The 16,444-nt window shown below is 34.5% G+C and overlaps 1 protein-coding gene across 9 annotated transcripts in view; it reads left to right on the top strand.

Moving 5' to 3' along the window:
- Positions 1 to 16,444, top strand: part of ANKRD17 (ankyrin repeat domain 17) — a 162,777-nt gene that overhangs the window by 48,508 nt on the left and 97,825 nt on the right. The window contains exon 2 of one of the 9 annotated variants that reach the window (XM_023637983.2): positions 13,982 to 14,117. The exons of the other annotated variants lie outside the window; for them this stretch is intronic. Within the exon in view, the coding sequence (XP_023493751.1) occupies positions 14,115 to 14,117 (3 nt within the window). The 5' untranslated portion in view covers positions 13,982 to 14,114. The remainder of the gene's footprint in view (positions 1 to 13,981; positions 14,118 to 16,444) is intronic. 9 annotated transcript variants of the gene reach the window in all.

Here is a 16,444-nt window from a genome sequence, read left to right on the forward strand (position 1 = left end):
GAATCACTGCTCTAAGACTGTGTATAAAGAGAATTTAAAGCCGTGTGCTCCCAAACTCTCCAAGTGTCTTAGTCAATTAGGGCTGCTATAACAAAGTACCATAGACTTGATGGCTTATAAACAACAGAAATTTATATCTGATAGATCTGGAGGCTTGAAGTCTGAGATTTCAGAGTACCAGCATGGTGTTGGGTTCTCGTGATGTCTTTCTTCCAGGTTGCAGAATATGACTTCTTGTTTTATGCTCATGATGGAGAGCAAAGAGAAGTAGTAAGCTCTCTCATGACTCTTATAAGTGTACTAATCCCATTCATGAGGCTTCCACCCTCGTGACATCCAATCCTAATCACTTCCCAGATTCTCCACCTCCTAATACCATCACATTGGGGGGTAGAATTTCAACATTTGGATTTTGGTGGGAACGTAAACATTTAGTCCATAACACTAAGGGAGTAAAGTTGCTTTTTTATTCAATGCTGAATAGAAGCAGACCTTTGAATTGGCTGGCGCTTTCTGAGAAATTTCAGATGGGAAGATTCCATAGTTTGTCGTGGTAGACTTTTTTAATTTTTAAATATTCTAGACAAAAATGTTCCTCCTGTCTTTATTTTATCGTGTAATCCAAACCTGTTTTGTTTCAGAATCAGTGCAAACAGAGACAAAAGCTCTTCTGTGTTTCTTTTTTTGGATTGTGAAATTCATCATAGATTAAAAATATAAGTAAATCTCTCTTAGCATGAGAACAGTTTTAGTGTTTAGTGTCTTTCTAGCTTCAAAAAGGACACATATTAAATTGATAAAAATTTTAATTACAATAGTACTCCTCTAGATGGAAAAAATACACTTCACGGATATACTCCATTGTCAGAAACTTTTGAGGAGATGAAAAAATACGGGAGGCATTGAGATGTATTTCAAGGTCTCCAAATAAAGGACTTGTCAAAGTTGAATATCTTTAGTGATATAATAGTCATTCAACAAATATTTATTGACTGCCTCCTGGGTGTCCTGCACTGCTTTTGGCTTAAAAGACTACAGCAGTGACAAAGACAGATGAACTTCCTACTTTCATGGAACTTAATTTTAGTTGGAAAGACTGACAGTATACAATTAGACTAGAAAATAAATAATACAATTTAGTCATTAATATTGCAATGATAAATATAAAATTAATAATACATTATAGTCATTAATATTATTAAAAAACTAAGGTGATGGGATAGAGACCATGATAGAGGGGACGAGCTACTGTTCATAGGGTCAGAAAATACTACTCTGAGGACTGACAAATGTAAGTAGAAATCTGAATGTTGAGGAGAAACTGGCCATTTGAAAATCTTAGTGAATTCCAGGCAGAGGGAACTGTAATTGTCAATTCCTGGGGTATGCCTCTGCAGTTAATGTTTTGAAGGGAATTAGAAAAGGTAGAAGTAATGAGGTATTTTATATAAGATAGTGGCAAATTGAGGTATTTTCCTCAGTCAAATAGAGGACTTTCTTTTTTCTTTCTTTGTTTTTCTTCTTCTCCCCAAAACCCTCCAGTACATAGTTGTATATTCTAGGTGTAGATCCTTCTAGTTCTGCTGTGTAGGACACCACTTCAGCATGGCTTGATGAGCAGTACTAGGTCAGCACTCGAGATCTGAACCAGCGAAACCCTGGGCTGCCACAGCAGAGGGTGCGAACTTAACCACTCAGCTATGGGGGCTGACCCTAAATAGAAGACTTCTTGTTGGAAGGTGTCTGGTACCCTTACTTTCTCTTTGTCCTTCTGGGCTTTTTTCCCCCCATTTTCTTCTTGTACTTTCCTTGTTTTCCCCACTACCCCCTCCAAAAAAAACTCAAGTGTGCACGCAAAGCCGGACCACATTTTTTAGCAGTCTACAGGGATGGGCCCAGGGCAAGCATGGGGATGACTTCTGTGGCTGTGGCATGATTGCTGATGTCCTGTTGTCGTAATCTTGAGGCATAATTTGAGGCAAATGGAACAATAACTAGAATGAGATGTATTGGGAAGAGAATGGGAAATATTTAGAATGTACTACAGCCACTTTCTCTTGAGTTTGCTTTCAAGGAGTAGAAGTTTACATTTTTTGATGCCAAACTCTTCAAATTTCTGTATGTCTTTTTATACATTACAAGTTTTAGGTTACCTTCCTTAACCAGGTGTTTAACTTCACATTCCTAAAATTTGTAATTTGTTTTGTTCATGACTTAGCTAATTTATTATGTAATTCATGGGGAACGTATTTGGGTAGCATTTTAGGGGAAAAGGATGACTCTGGTTTTGTTGGTGGGATGTTTGGTGGGGGCCAGATGTTCAATGAAAGGAATTTTATAATTTTGGTTTAATCTCCTTTGTGATTTGGGGCAAAGCTGTAGTATACTAAAATAAATTATCTTTTAATTTTTTTCTTTCTTTCTTTGTTATTAGACAGTTTATACTAAGGAATTACTTCTTGAGGTATTAATGGTGTATCATGTGCCTGTCAACATTCTAGTTACCTTTTTCTCTTATAAAAGTATGGATTTTCGATGAAATTTTGCAAATGCATATATTTCAGAGCCATTTTGCCAGCATACTATACAGACAACTTAGCTATATTCCTTAGGAGCTTTTCAGTGTCAAGTAGGCCTATCCTTAAATAATCTCTTTATCAAGTGGAACCTATTGCCGATGGCTATTCAGTTAATTTGTTTCGTGAACACTTGCAGTGTACCACATGTGATTTTCATTTGCAGTGAGAAACTAAAGTAAATGATATGTTTAGGCAATTTAAGGGTTTCAGTGTATGGACTTAATTTTTTTGCCAATCAAATGATAATTCATTGTTTTATCATGACTAGATAATGGATCAAAGTCAGTGATGTTTTAGTAAAATTATTCTGCTCCATTGAATGTTTCTATAAAGCAAAAGCTCCTTTACAATTAGTAGGTAGATGAAGTGACCATGTTCCAGTTTGCTTGGGACATTTCTTTATGCTTGTTTGTCTGGGGTATTTTAAAAAATGTTTAGATTTAGATTATATGGGTACCCTAAAGTTAGAAGAATGATGGCAGTGTAACTCTGAGGTTACATTGGTTCATAGACAGTTTTTCCCAATATTTTTAGGTTTTGTACTACCAGATAATAGGAGCTAAATGCAAAGTATACTAACACAGTTGAATGTACTAAGTCAATGAGTAAATAATATATTTAACATGATGCTCATTCAGCTTAATTTCTTTGCCTTGGCTTAATTTGGCTGAGTATTCTCTCTTGAAAGTGCTTGTTACAGGGTTCTCTTTTCTTTTAAAAGTTGGCATATTTACTATAATATTTCTTTGTGGGAGTTTAATATGTCTTTTCAAGTATGCTAGTATTTTTATTATAATTGCTATGTATTTTTCTTAGTGTTCTGATTAGAATTGCATAAGTTTTGGGTGGAATGTCCCCAGTTCTATTTTTTCCAGCTAAGCCATGTTTGTTGTGTGTGTTTGTGTGTGTGTGTGTGTGTAAGATTTGCCTTTAGCTAACATTCATTGCCAGTCTTGCTCTTTTTTTTCACTTGAGGAAGATTACCCCTGAGCTAACATCTGTGCCAGTCTTCCTGTACTTTATATGTGAGATGCCTCTACAGCGTGGCCATGGGGCTGGCCCCAGCTATGTTATTTTTAATGTGCTGTTTTGCAGAATGTGAGGTTGTCTGGATGCATTTATTGTGTTATAGCACAATTTTCTGTATTGCTATAGACATTGCATAAACCTTGATTTCCGTGATGTAGACAGTATTCACTGTGTGACTATAGGAATATAAGACTTGAGTGTTACTTGCATAGTAACTTCTTTTCTACCTTCTACCACAAGAACCCTTCTTATTGTAGATGGGATTTATTAGCAACACAAGTTCTAACAACTATTTCAGAGCTGCTCAGTTTAGAGTGACTGATGGGGAGTTGGTGGCTCAAAGGGTGCTAATCAGAATACATCCTAAGTAACCAGCAGACAAAAAGGACTCAATGTTAGAGAAATGTTTATAGATCTTTTGAAATTTAATTGAATTAATTTCTGTCAAACATTTTAAATGCAGGAAATAAAATATGCTGTTTATGTTAAATTTAACCAGCATTTATCTATGACCTTTCACATGTGAAGTGCTGTTGTGGAAACTGAGATGGGTAAAGACATAGACCCTACCGACCAGGAGTTACTGACCTCATTGAGACTCATTTCCAAATTAATTAGCTAAACAATATCTATTGAATCGAATCAGCCATGAAGCTTCTTTTAATAATGCAAGTGATAATTAATTTTTAATCTTTGTAGTTTAAGATGTTTTAATTTCATATTTGCTTAAAGTAGCTGCTTAAAGTCCTGTTCCTAGGATGAAGACAAGAGTTTTGTGGAAACACTGTGTGACTCAAACTGCATGCTTTCTGCTTCTTTTCTGCCAGCAGACAACAGAATCAGTGAAATAGAAAGTAAGCTTGCGATGGGGAAACCAAGACAGGGCAAGTTATGATTAATTCTGTAGCTTGAACTTTTCTGACTGGGCATGTATTTTCATGATTGTGATTTCGTATAGTCTAGTAAAATTATTCCAAAATGAGAGTTACTTAACGATAGTTTGCAAAGAGCAGTGTGATTTCTAGGGGCCATTTGAGTAATTTTGTGAACCTTTATCAGGCCATGTTAAAAAATACTCTATGAACTTAGTTATGGGAAGCTCTTAATGTGTTTCAGTCCTTTGAAATTCTTCTTGAGGTCAGTGCTAAGCAGTGAATCCAGTATAATAGCTACGTAAATAGAGACTTTAGGATTTGGACGAACTACTTAAATGTCTGCTTATTTTGTAAAGTAATTTTGAAAAATATTGATTCTTGTCTACTCTGACATTTCATGAAATAATTTTATTCTGATTCTTCACATTTACCTTTGACATTAATGTTTTTAACGCTAAATCAACATTTTGGGTCATTAACACAGTTTTCTAGAACACATCTTCCCTTCCATTTAAGATTTGTGAGATAAAGTACTTTCACAGCTGTGTATAATGATTGTATCTGGAACCAGAAGCACCTCTTCTTAAAACTTGAAGACACTTGGGGTTTTCATTTTTTCTCTGTGTAGTGTCTATTCTTGCTCTCCACAATGAAATCATTTATTGGATAGTTTTAAAAAATGATCTTTAAAAGACTTCTATATATCCAGCATTTAGAATTGAAGACCAGGAATAAATTTTAATCTTGTTACATTTCTTTGCCTTAAAAAAATTGTCATGTGGATTTTACGTATACTTACATCCATTCTAGACTTGCATTGTTTTGGGCTAATGTGTCAAAGTGACTTCCCTCTTTCTGAAGCATTTTTTGAGGTGGGAGTAAACATTGTTTTACGTTTGGTTGTGTATTATATTTGACATCTATATGCAAATTCAGATTTTTAGGAGTAATTTCTATGCAAAGTGTAATTAATCTTAAAATTAGAAGTTATCTTTCTCTAATTTCATCTAGCTTGATAATACAAGTGTTCTAAAGCCTCACCTAAGAAACAGTTACCGTTTTTTGCAGTCTTTGGATTTTGAAATTTAGGGAAAATAAAAAACAAGTGTAAAAGGGGCTGGCCCCGTGGCCGAGTGGTTAAGTTCGCGCGCTCCGCTGCAGGCGGCCCAGTGTTTCGTTGGTTCGAATCCTGGGCGCGGACATGGCACTGCTCATCAGACCACGCTGAGGGAGCGTCCCACATGCCACAACTAGAAGAACCCACAACGAAGAATACACAACTATGTACCGGGGGGGCTTTGGGGAGAAAAAGGAAAAAATAAAATCTTTAAAAAAAAAAAAAGTGTAAGAGAAGTCTTTATTCTTATTGCATGGGATAAAAATGTACTTTTTTTTAAAAGATTTTATTTATTTATTTTCCTTTTTCTCCCCAAGGCCCCCCCGGTGCATAGTTGTATATTCTTTGTTGTGGGTCCTTCTAGTTGTGGCATGTGGGACGCTGCCTCAGTGTGGTTTGATGAGCAGTGCCATGTCTGCGCCCAGGATTTGAACCAACGAAACACTGGGCCGCCTGCAGCGGAGCGCCCGAACTTAACCACTCGGCCACGGGGCCAGCCCCAAAATGTACCCTTTTATACATACCACCTTTAGACTCAGATAAAGGAAAATTAATGGGTAGAGAAAAAGTATTAGTTATAATAGCAACGGTCTGTTTCGGTAATTACTGAAATTTATCAATATGGTACATTTATATTTATATCAATTCAAGTGAGCAAGTATCTAGTGTTCTACCATTACTTCTGCTCACCATTGTTTGATATACTAAGAATATTCTTTTCTGTTTGATCTCACCCAAATATTGGAAATTATTCATTCAGAAGCTATTTTGTTGAGCTCCTATTGTGTTTTTGGAGTTCGGGTTACATGAGTGACTGAAACGTAATAATCCTTAGTATCTTGGGATGTTGTAAAGACTTTGGCGTTGATCTAAGTGAAATGGGAGCCATTGGATAGTTTTAAAGAAAAGAGTGATAAGACCTGATTTACCTTTTAAAGGGAATTGGAATACTTAGAAATCTGACTCTTTCTTATTATTTGAGCTTAATTGTATATATATAAAATTAACATAGGGTTTCATCATTTATTTGGATAATAATAGACTATCAGAAATCTCCTGCTGTTGCTGCCCTCCATAGAATATTATCTCAGATCCGTGAAGCCAATGATAAGATGAAGATACTAAAGGCAAGGCTCTATACTTTCCTCTGAGAAAAAATACAGGAGGAAGAAGAGCTCTCTTCTTGAGATGGGAAAGAGAATACAGAAAGATATCATTTTAAGGCATGTTTAATTGAGATGTCTATAGCACATCCAGGAAGAGATATCTAGCAGTTTAGATAATAGAGAACTGAAGCTCAGGAGACAAGTCTGTTTGGTAGAGATAAATATTTCAGAATTATCAGTGGAATAGGTCATAGTTAAAACTTGTGTTCATAGATAACGTTACCCTTCTATTTAAATTCAACAAGGTTCAAGATAGAATGAAGAGGACATACCAGTATTTAAAACAGTTGGCCAAGGAAGAGAAGCTCAGAAGGGCTTGTGACCAGAAAATACTTGAGATGATGGGTGCATTTAATTGTGAACTGGACAGGAAAGAAATGATCCTGAAGAAAACAGATAGACTGAATGAAAGAGGAAAGATTTAGGGTCCTAGAATGTAGTTAAATGTAGATTTAATAGATGAGAAAGAATGGTAGAATTAGGCAAGATATTAAATGTAAAAGTTCAGAGGCAAAAAAAGATATAGGGGCTGGCCTGGTGGCACAGTGCTTAAGTTCGCACGTTCCACTTCGTTGGCCCGGGGTTCACTGGTTTGGATCCCGGGTGCAGACATGGCACTGCTTGGCAAGCCATGCTGTGGTAGACATCCCATATATAAAGTAGAGGAAGATGGGCATGGATGTTAGCTCAGGGCCAGTCTTCCTCAGCAAAAAAGAGGAGGATTGGCAGCAATTAGCTCAGGGCTGATCTTCCTCAAAAAAAAAAAAAAAAAGATATAAATATTTAACATATAACTATGAGGGGAGGTTATGATTTTGACTAGGTGATTGTTAAGATCCTTTCTACTTTTAAAATTTTAGGATTCTTAGAGCATTCATGTTTTTTTCTTTTTTTTGAATTTAAAAGAAATATGCATACTGTTGATCTTTTTAATTGACATTTTTAAACTCAAATTTGATGTTTATTGAATACTAAAATTTACAAACCAACAATTTTTTTCTTTTTTAAATTGTGATAAAATATACATAAAATTTTCCATTTTAACCATTTTTAAGCCTACAGTTTTGATACATTATGCCTTTTTTGTTTTTTTAAAGATTTTATTGTTTTCCTTTTTCTCCCCAAAGCCCCCCGTACATAGTTGTATATTCTTCGTTGTGGGTCCTTCCAGCTGTGGCATGTGGGATGCCACCCCAGCACAGCCCGAGGAGTGGTGCCATGTCCGCGCCCAGGACTTGAACCAACGAAACACTGGGCCACCTGCAGCGGAGCGTGTGAACTCAACCTCTCGGCCATGGGGCCGGCCCCAGTGCATTATGCCTTTTTGTCAATTATCTTTCCATTAAGGATTTAAAATTCCTAATGAACTTCAAAAAATACTTTGATTAAAATATTGTATGTTGTCTTACCATAATTAATTCCATTAATGATGGAATTAAACTGAAAATTAAATTAAAAGATTTCTAGAAAATCCCCAAATATTTGGAAATTAGCCAACACATCTTAAAAATAATTCATGGGCCAAAGAGGAAGCCACATGGGAAATTAGAAAATATTTTGAATTGAATGAAGTATGTCAGGGGCTGGCCTAGTGACGCAGCAGTTAAGTTTGCACGTTCTGCTTCTCGGTGGCCCGGGGTTCACCGGTTCGCATCCCGGGTGCAGACATGGCACCGCTTGGCAAAAAGCCATGCTGTGGTAGGCGTCCCACATATAAAGTAGAGGAAGATGGGCCATGGATGTTAGCTCAGGGCCAGTCTTCCTCAGCAAAAAAGGAGGATTGGCAGTAGTTAGCTCAGGGCTAATCTTCCTCATAAAAGAAATAGATCAGAATTTGTGGTATGCAGCTAAAGCAGTGCTTAGAGGGAAATTTATAACATTAAATGCTTATATTAAAAAAAGCATAAAGTGGGGCTGGCCCTGTGGTCTAGTGCTTAAGTTCAGCATGCTCCACTTTGGCAGCCCGAGTTCATGGGTTATCATCCCGGGCACAGACCTACACCAGTTGTCAGCCATGCTGTGGCAGCAACCCACATATAAAATAGAGGGAGATTGGCACAGATGTTAGCTCAGGGCTAGTCTTCCTCAAACAAAAAAAGGGGAAGATTGGCAACGGATGTTAGCTCAGGGCTAATCTTCCATGGCCAAAAAAAAAAAAATCATAGTTTTAAAATCTTTGATCTAAAGTTCTATGTACAGAAACTAGGAAAAGAAGAGCAAATTAAACCAAAGCAGGCAGAATGAAGGCAAGAATCAAGATAAGAGTGGCAATCAATGGAAATAAAAAAAAAGAAAGAAAGAAAATATTACTGAAAGTTGATTCTTTGAAAGAATCATTAAAACTGATAAAGCTCTAATCAAACTGATCGAGAGAGAAAAGACATGTTACCAATATGAGCAGTGAAAAAAGGGACATTACTACAAATCCCACCCATATACATTAAAAGGTTCATAAAGGACTATTATGAATAACTTTGCCAACAAATTTAACTTAGACGAAATGGACAAATTTCGTGAAAAGCACAAACTATCAAATCTTACTCAAGAATAAATAAGTAATGGAATAACATTCTATCTAAAAGAGAAATAGTATTTCTAATTAAAAACTCTCAATTCATGGAATTGTCTGAGTCAGTTCATCTGTGAATTATATGAAACATTAAAGGAAGAAATAATTCCAATTCTATGCAAATTTTTCCACAAAATAGACAGTGAGTGATTACTTCCCAGCTTACATTATGAGACCAGCATTACCCTGATACCAAAACCAAACAAAGATATAAGAAAAGAAAATTATAGAGCAATATATATTATGGACGTAAATGTAAAAATTTTAACAATATTAGCAAACAGAATCTATCAATATATAAACAAGAGTATATACATCATGGGGCTGGCGCTGTGGCCGAGTGGTTAAGTTTGCGCGCTCTGCTTCGGTGACCCAGGGTTTCACCAGTTTGGATCCTGGGTGTGGACATGGCACTACTCATTGGGCCATGCTGAGGCGGCGTTCCACATAGCACAACTGGAGCGACCTACAACTGGAATATACAACTATGTACTGGGGGCTTTGGGGAGGAGAAGAAGAAGAAGAAGAAGAAGAAGAAGAAGAAGAAGAAGAAGAAACAAGATTGGCAACAGATATTAGCTCAGGTGCCAATGTAAAAAGAAAAGAGTGTATACATCATGAACGAAGAGTATGTATGCAAAGTTGATTTAACATTTGTTAATCAACCAATGTAATTCACTATATTAATACGTATACTCAAGAAAAAAAATCATTTTATGATCTCAATAGATAAAAGAAAAAGAATTTGACAATGTTCAATATGTACTCATAAAAAAATCCTTGGCAAACTAGTAATATAAAAGAATTTTCTTAACCTGATAAAGTGCATTTATGAAAAACCTGTAGCTAACATTATGGTCAATGGTGAGAATGACTACTTTTTCCCTAAGATTGAGAACAAGGCAGCGTTGTCCATTCTTATCATTCCTACTTGACATAGCACTCGAGATGTAGTCAGGTAAGTTAAAAAAAGAAAAAAAGCACAAAACTTGGAAAGAAACAAAGAAAACATCCTTGTTCACGGATGACATGATTGTTTATGTACCAAATTATTGGAACCTACAAAAAAGATAGTAGAACTAATGAGTGAGTTTAGCAAGGTCTCATATTCTGTATTTTAGAAATGAACATTTGGAAAATGAAAATTTTAAAAAATGTCCATTACACTAACACCAAAATACAAGGAATACTTAAGGATAAATAAAATGTGTGTATAATTTATATGCTGAAAACTGCAAAACATTTATGAGAGAAATCAAAGATGATCTAAATAAATAAAAATATATGTACTACAGTCATGGTTTGGAAGACTCAACCCTGTGAAGATGTCAGTCCCCTCCTTCTCATCCCCCAAAAATGGCCTATAGAATTCAACATAATCCCAATAAAAATCTTACCAGACCTTTTTTTAGGGTAAAAATGGACCAGTGGTTTCTAATACTTATGTGGACAGGAAAAGACTCTAGAATAGCCAAAACAATTTTGAAAAACAAGAACAAAGTTGAAGGATTTCAAGACTTACTGTAAACCTATATTAACCAAGATGGTGTGGTGTTGATGGAAGGATAGACATGTAGAGTAACAGAACAGAATAGTGTCTAGAGAAGATCCATGTCTGATCAGTTGATCAAAGGCACCTTTTCTCAATAGAGAAAATGTAGCCTTTTTAACAAATGGTGCTGAAACATTTGGACATCCTTTTATGGAAGGAACTTCAACTCATGTCTTGCACTTTATACAAAAATTAACTTGAATTGGATCATAAACCTAGATATAAAAGCTAAAACATTAAAGAAGAGAATGTAGAAAACCTTTGTGACCTTGGGTTAGGCAAAGATATTTTAGATAGGGTACAAAAAAGGCAAACATAAAATAAAGAAAACCATGATAATTTAGACTTCACCAAATTAAACGACTTGTTCTTCAGAAGATATTGAAAAGAAAATGAAAAGACAAGCTGTCAGCTTGGAGAAAATATTTGCAAACCACATGTCTGATAAAGGGCTTGTATCCAGACTATATTAAGAATTCTCACAACTCAATAATGGGGAAACAAACAACTGAGCAAAACATGGGTGAAAGATTTTTAGCAGATACTTTATTGGAGAAAATACACTCATGGCAAATAAGGTCAAGATGCTCAGTATCATTCGCTAGCCATTAAGGAATTGCAGAGTAAAATCACCAGGTGATTTCATCATAGTAAAATAGAGAGGAGGAATAAAAGAAAGGAAAAAACTGACAATACCAAATGCTAGTGAGACTCCAAAGCCACCAGAACTCTCATTCATTGCAGATGGGAAGGCAAAATGGTGCTATCATTTGGAAAAGTCTGGCAGTTTCTTATAAATTTAAATATATGCTTGTCATGTCTTGTCTTTCTCATATATTTACCCAAAGGAAGTGCACACATGCCCACATAAAGCCTTGTACTCAAATGTTCATGACCCGGAGAATAGCTAAAGGAGTTGTGCTATGTCCATTCTGGTGAAATACTATTCAGTAGTAAAAAGGAACGAACTACTGATGCATGCTATAGCATGGATGAATCTCAAAGGCCTTATGCATTTGTGAAAGAAGCTGCACTCAAAAGTCTGGATGATTCCGTCCATTCTGGAAAGAAAAAATGAAAGTAACATAAAATGTGATGGTTTCTAGGGGCAGAGGGTAGTGGTAGGGGATTACCTACAAAAGAACAAGAGAAATTTTTTAGTATTAGAAATATTGTTTATCCTGATTGTGATGGTGATTACATAACTATGTATTTGTCAAAATTCATAGATTTGTATAATTAAAAAAAGTATGAATTTTATTCTGAATTATACCTCAATAAACCTCACCTTCAAAAAAGTTTGGATACAGAGGGAAAAAGAATGAATGAAGTGAATATATTTTCCTGATTTTGCTTCTCTTTAGAAAACAAGCAGCTGCTTTAACTGAATCTTATAATGACTTGATCTTGATGCCAATACTTTTTTCATTCATTTAAAAATAATTACATTGCATTTGCATACTTCAAACTAAATTACATATGCCAGCAGGTTAATCCTATATATCTCAAAATAATACAAATTGTTGTTATAACTCTTCTGGAACTTTTGTTAAAAATATGGAAACGATTGGTTATCCTTGATAGTTTTCTTTGAAGGTCTTCAGTATTTTTTTCTTAATTATTTGCTAAGACCACACAATAGGAAACTACAGTTGTCTTTTTTTTCTTTTTTCTTTAAAGGTAAGCAATATAGAAGGGTACAGACAAGTAAAAAGGTCAAATTCTCTCACCAATTTCGCTCTTCAGTTACCACTATTAATAATCTGAGTTTATACATCTTGACGTTTTTTGTTTGTATGCTTGCCGATGCATATGTTTTGTTTTTAAAATCAACTTAAATAGGTAACAGACCACGTTTGCTTTTCTGCAGCTTCATTTTTACCTAAAGTGTATATCTTTCTGTATCAATATTTGTGTATTCATTAAGAAATATTTTTAAGTACTTAATATTTAAGGCTCTATTGTAGACGCTAGAGCAAGGAACAAAATAGGGTCCCTGCTGAAGTGAACGTGTGTTTAAGTAAGAGGAAGATAATAAACAGATTGGGGGAAAATGTCACTATAAGTTTCGTAAAGGTAAATAATAAAGGCTCAAAAGATGAAAAGTGATGGGACAGACGTGGTAGAGACCTTTATATGTAGATCTACTGAATTTATTTTTCAGATAGCTATTTATTATTTCATAGAATAATTTATTTGACCATTATTCTGTTGATGGGAGTATGGCTTATTTATAGTTTTTTTCTGTTATAATCAATATTGTAATAAACATCCTTGTCCATGTTTTTTTTGGCTTACGTATACAAATATTTCTGTAGACTAAATTCCTAGAAGGAAAATTGCATTTTTAAGTGTTGATTTTTAGATTCTGCCAAATTATCTTCCAAACATGACATATTATCTGTCAATGAATGAAAAATAATTCCTCATTTTAATTTGTGTTTACCTGATTCCCAATGAAATTTAGTGTATTTATTGGTCATTTGTTATTTCTCGTATAAATTGCCTACTCATATCGTTTTGCCCATTGTGGGATTTGTCTTTTTCTTACTGAGATTTTAGGATTTCTTTCTAATTCTGTTTGTAATATATACATCGTATTTTGTAATAATTTCTCCTAACTTGTCAGTTGTCTTACTTTGTGGAATCTTTGGATTTTTCATTTTCATACTGTCAAAATCTATCAGTTTTTTCCTTCCTGGCTTCCAGGTTTTATGTCTTTCCAGAAAAGCCTTTTTACAGTAACTTAATATCCTATATTTTCTTCTACTTCTTCTTTAGTTTTATTTATGTTTCTAGCAGATTTTAATTCATCTGGAATTTTTTTTATATATATTCTGTGGTAGAAACCTAACCGTTTTTTCCATTTTTATAATCATTCTCCCAAAATAATTTATTGAGCATGTCTTTTTTTCCCACTGACTTGAAATACCACCTTTATCATATTTTAGAAGTCCAAAATATATGTGTTCTTAATTTAATATTCCATTGTTTTGATTATTTTCATTTTATATTTGACATCTGGTAGGGCACCCCACCCCCCATTGTCTTTTTCAAAAAAGTTTTGGCAATTTCTGTGTATTTTCTCTTCCAGATGAACTTTAGAATCAACATGTCAAGTTCCATTAAAAATCCCTTTGGGATTTTGATTGGAAGTGCATTGAATTTACAGATTAATTTGGGGAGAATTGACATCTTTACACTATTGAATCTTCCCATCCAGGAACATGGTATGCTTCTCCATTTCTTCAGGTGTTTTTTTATGTCCTTTAGTAAAGTTTTGTAGTCTTTTTCTTGTAGGTCTTACACTTTTCTTGTTAGGTTTATTCCTGGGTATTTCATAGTTTTTGTTCTTATTGTGAATTACATCTTTTCTTCCATTTTCCATTTTATTTTTTAATTGGTTATTGCTAGTGTATAGGAAATTATTGATTTTTGTATGCTGATCTTATTGTTTACTTAGTTTTCAATTGATTCTCTTGAAATTTCTAGAAAGACGATTATGTTTTCTGCAAATGGTTGCATTTTGTTATTTCCTTTTCTCAGTATTTATACTTCTCTAGGGTTTTTTTGTTTGTTTTGTTTAGTTTTTTTCTGGTCGTATTGCATTGGTTAAATTTCCAGATCTGTGCATTACTAGTTCTGATTTGAGCATCTTTCCTGATTTTAATGGAATACTTCTAATTTTTAAACATTTACATTGATATATGCCTTAGATTTCTGGTAGAATACATTATCAGGAACAAAAGTGTCCTTCTTGGCTTAACAAATATTTTTGGTAATGGATATTGTGTTTATTATGTGTTTTTATTGAGATGATACATATTCTTTTCACCTCTAATATTTTAATATAGTGAACTACATTAGTACATTTACCTAATATTGGTCATGCTGTTTTTCATTTTTAATATTTATTCAGCAAGTATTTATTTGGATATTGCATTGTGCGAGGAACTTTGCCACACACTGGTGATAGTTCTGAGTAAGTCTGAATGATGCCTCTCTTTTTTTTTATGGAGAAGAAAGATGATAAGCGAGTACTCAAGAACAAGATAGTTTTAGGCTGTGATTTTAGTATTCTGGAGGCAATAAAGAGAGTGATGTGGTAGAGAGATGAGGAGAGTACCTCTTTTGATAGTAGTATTTGAGAAGGTAAAACGTAAACTAAGACTTGAGGAATGAAAGCACTGGGAAAAGCCTTCTAGGTGGGGGAAGATCACTATTTCTGAATGTACAATTAGTTGTATTTCTTAGTTTTTTTCTTTATCCCCTTTCTTGTGTGTGTTGTATGATAGTCTTTTACACAACTGCTGAATTTAGTTTGCCAGTAGTGTGTTTCACTTAAGTTTTTTTTAGTGTTTTTGCTGTTTCTCGTCAGGTTTGCTAATAAGGTTATTTGCACTTATGAGCTAGGGAGTTTTCCTATCTGTTTTCTGGGCTTTGTAAATAATATAGTAATGTTCTGTTTCTTCTGAGGAGTAGATCTGTGACTACCCTTAAGATGTCTTCTATACATATATTCTGTTATGCTTCCACTTTTTCTTGAGTTAATTTTGATAGTTCCTTTTCCTAGGAAACCATCCATTTTGTTTAGACTTGCACATTGGTTGATATAGTTTTGCTCAGTTTTCTAATTTTCTTCTTCCTTGGTGAGAAAGATTGGCCTTGAGCTAATATCTGTTGCCAGTCTTCATTCTTTTGCTTGAGAAAGCTTGTTGCTGAGCTAACATCTGTGCTCGTCTTCCTCTATTTTGTATGTGGGACGCTGCCACAGCATGGCTTGATGAGCAGTGTGTAGGTCTGCACCTGGGATCGGAACCCGAGAACCCTGGGCTACCAAAGCGGAGAAGCGTGTAAACTTAACCACTATGCCACAGGCCAGCCCCTCAGTTTTCTAATTTTAAGGACTCCTTATGTTTTTTTCTTTCTCTAATTTTTCATAATCAAACTTTCTGAAGGCTTGTCTCTTTCTTGCTAGACTTACCCAAGAAGCAGTTTTTGGTTTTATTAATTACTTCTGTATCTCTTCTCAAGTTCTTCACTTCTATTTTTATCATTATAAATTATATTGATATACTTTGCTTTGTATTTTATTTTTGCAGCTTGGTATATTTTGATTTGTATTTTATTTTTTGAAGATTTTTATTTTATGCATCTTAATCTTTCTTGTGTTCTTTTGAATACATTGAAGACTCTAAACTTTTTCTTTAAGGACAGCTATAGCCAAATCCCATAGGAAATAGTATGCTCAAATTTTCATTTTCATTTCTTCTGTTGTCTGTGTTAATTAGTAGACTTTTTTCTTCTCTTTTTAAATTTTCAAGTAGATTGTCATCCTTTTATTGTTAATTTTAAGTTTCTTTAGCTTCATGTACCAAGAATGTAACCTGTTTTAATTCTTTTTTTTTTTTTGAAATCTGTTGAGAGTTTCCTTTGCTTAAGATATGCCAGGGTTTTATTTGTTTTCAAAGACTGTATTCCCTGTTGATGATATACTAAGTTCTATTTCACTATGAAATGTAACTGTAATTACTTCTTTTTCTGAATCCTCCATATT

This window comes from Equus caballus, chromosome 3 (assembly GCF_041296265.1).
Source record: "Equus caballus isolate H_3958 breed thoroughbred chromosome 3, TB-T2T, whole genome shotgun sequence".
Taxonomy (NCBI): Eukaryota; Metazoa; Chordata; class Mammalia; order Perissodactyla; family Equidae; genus Equus; species Equus caballus.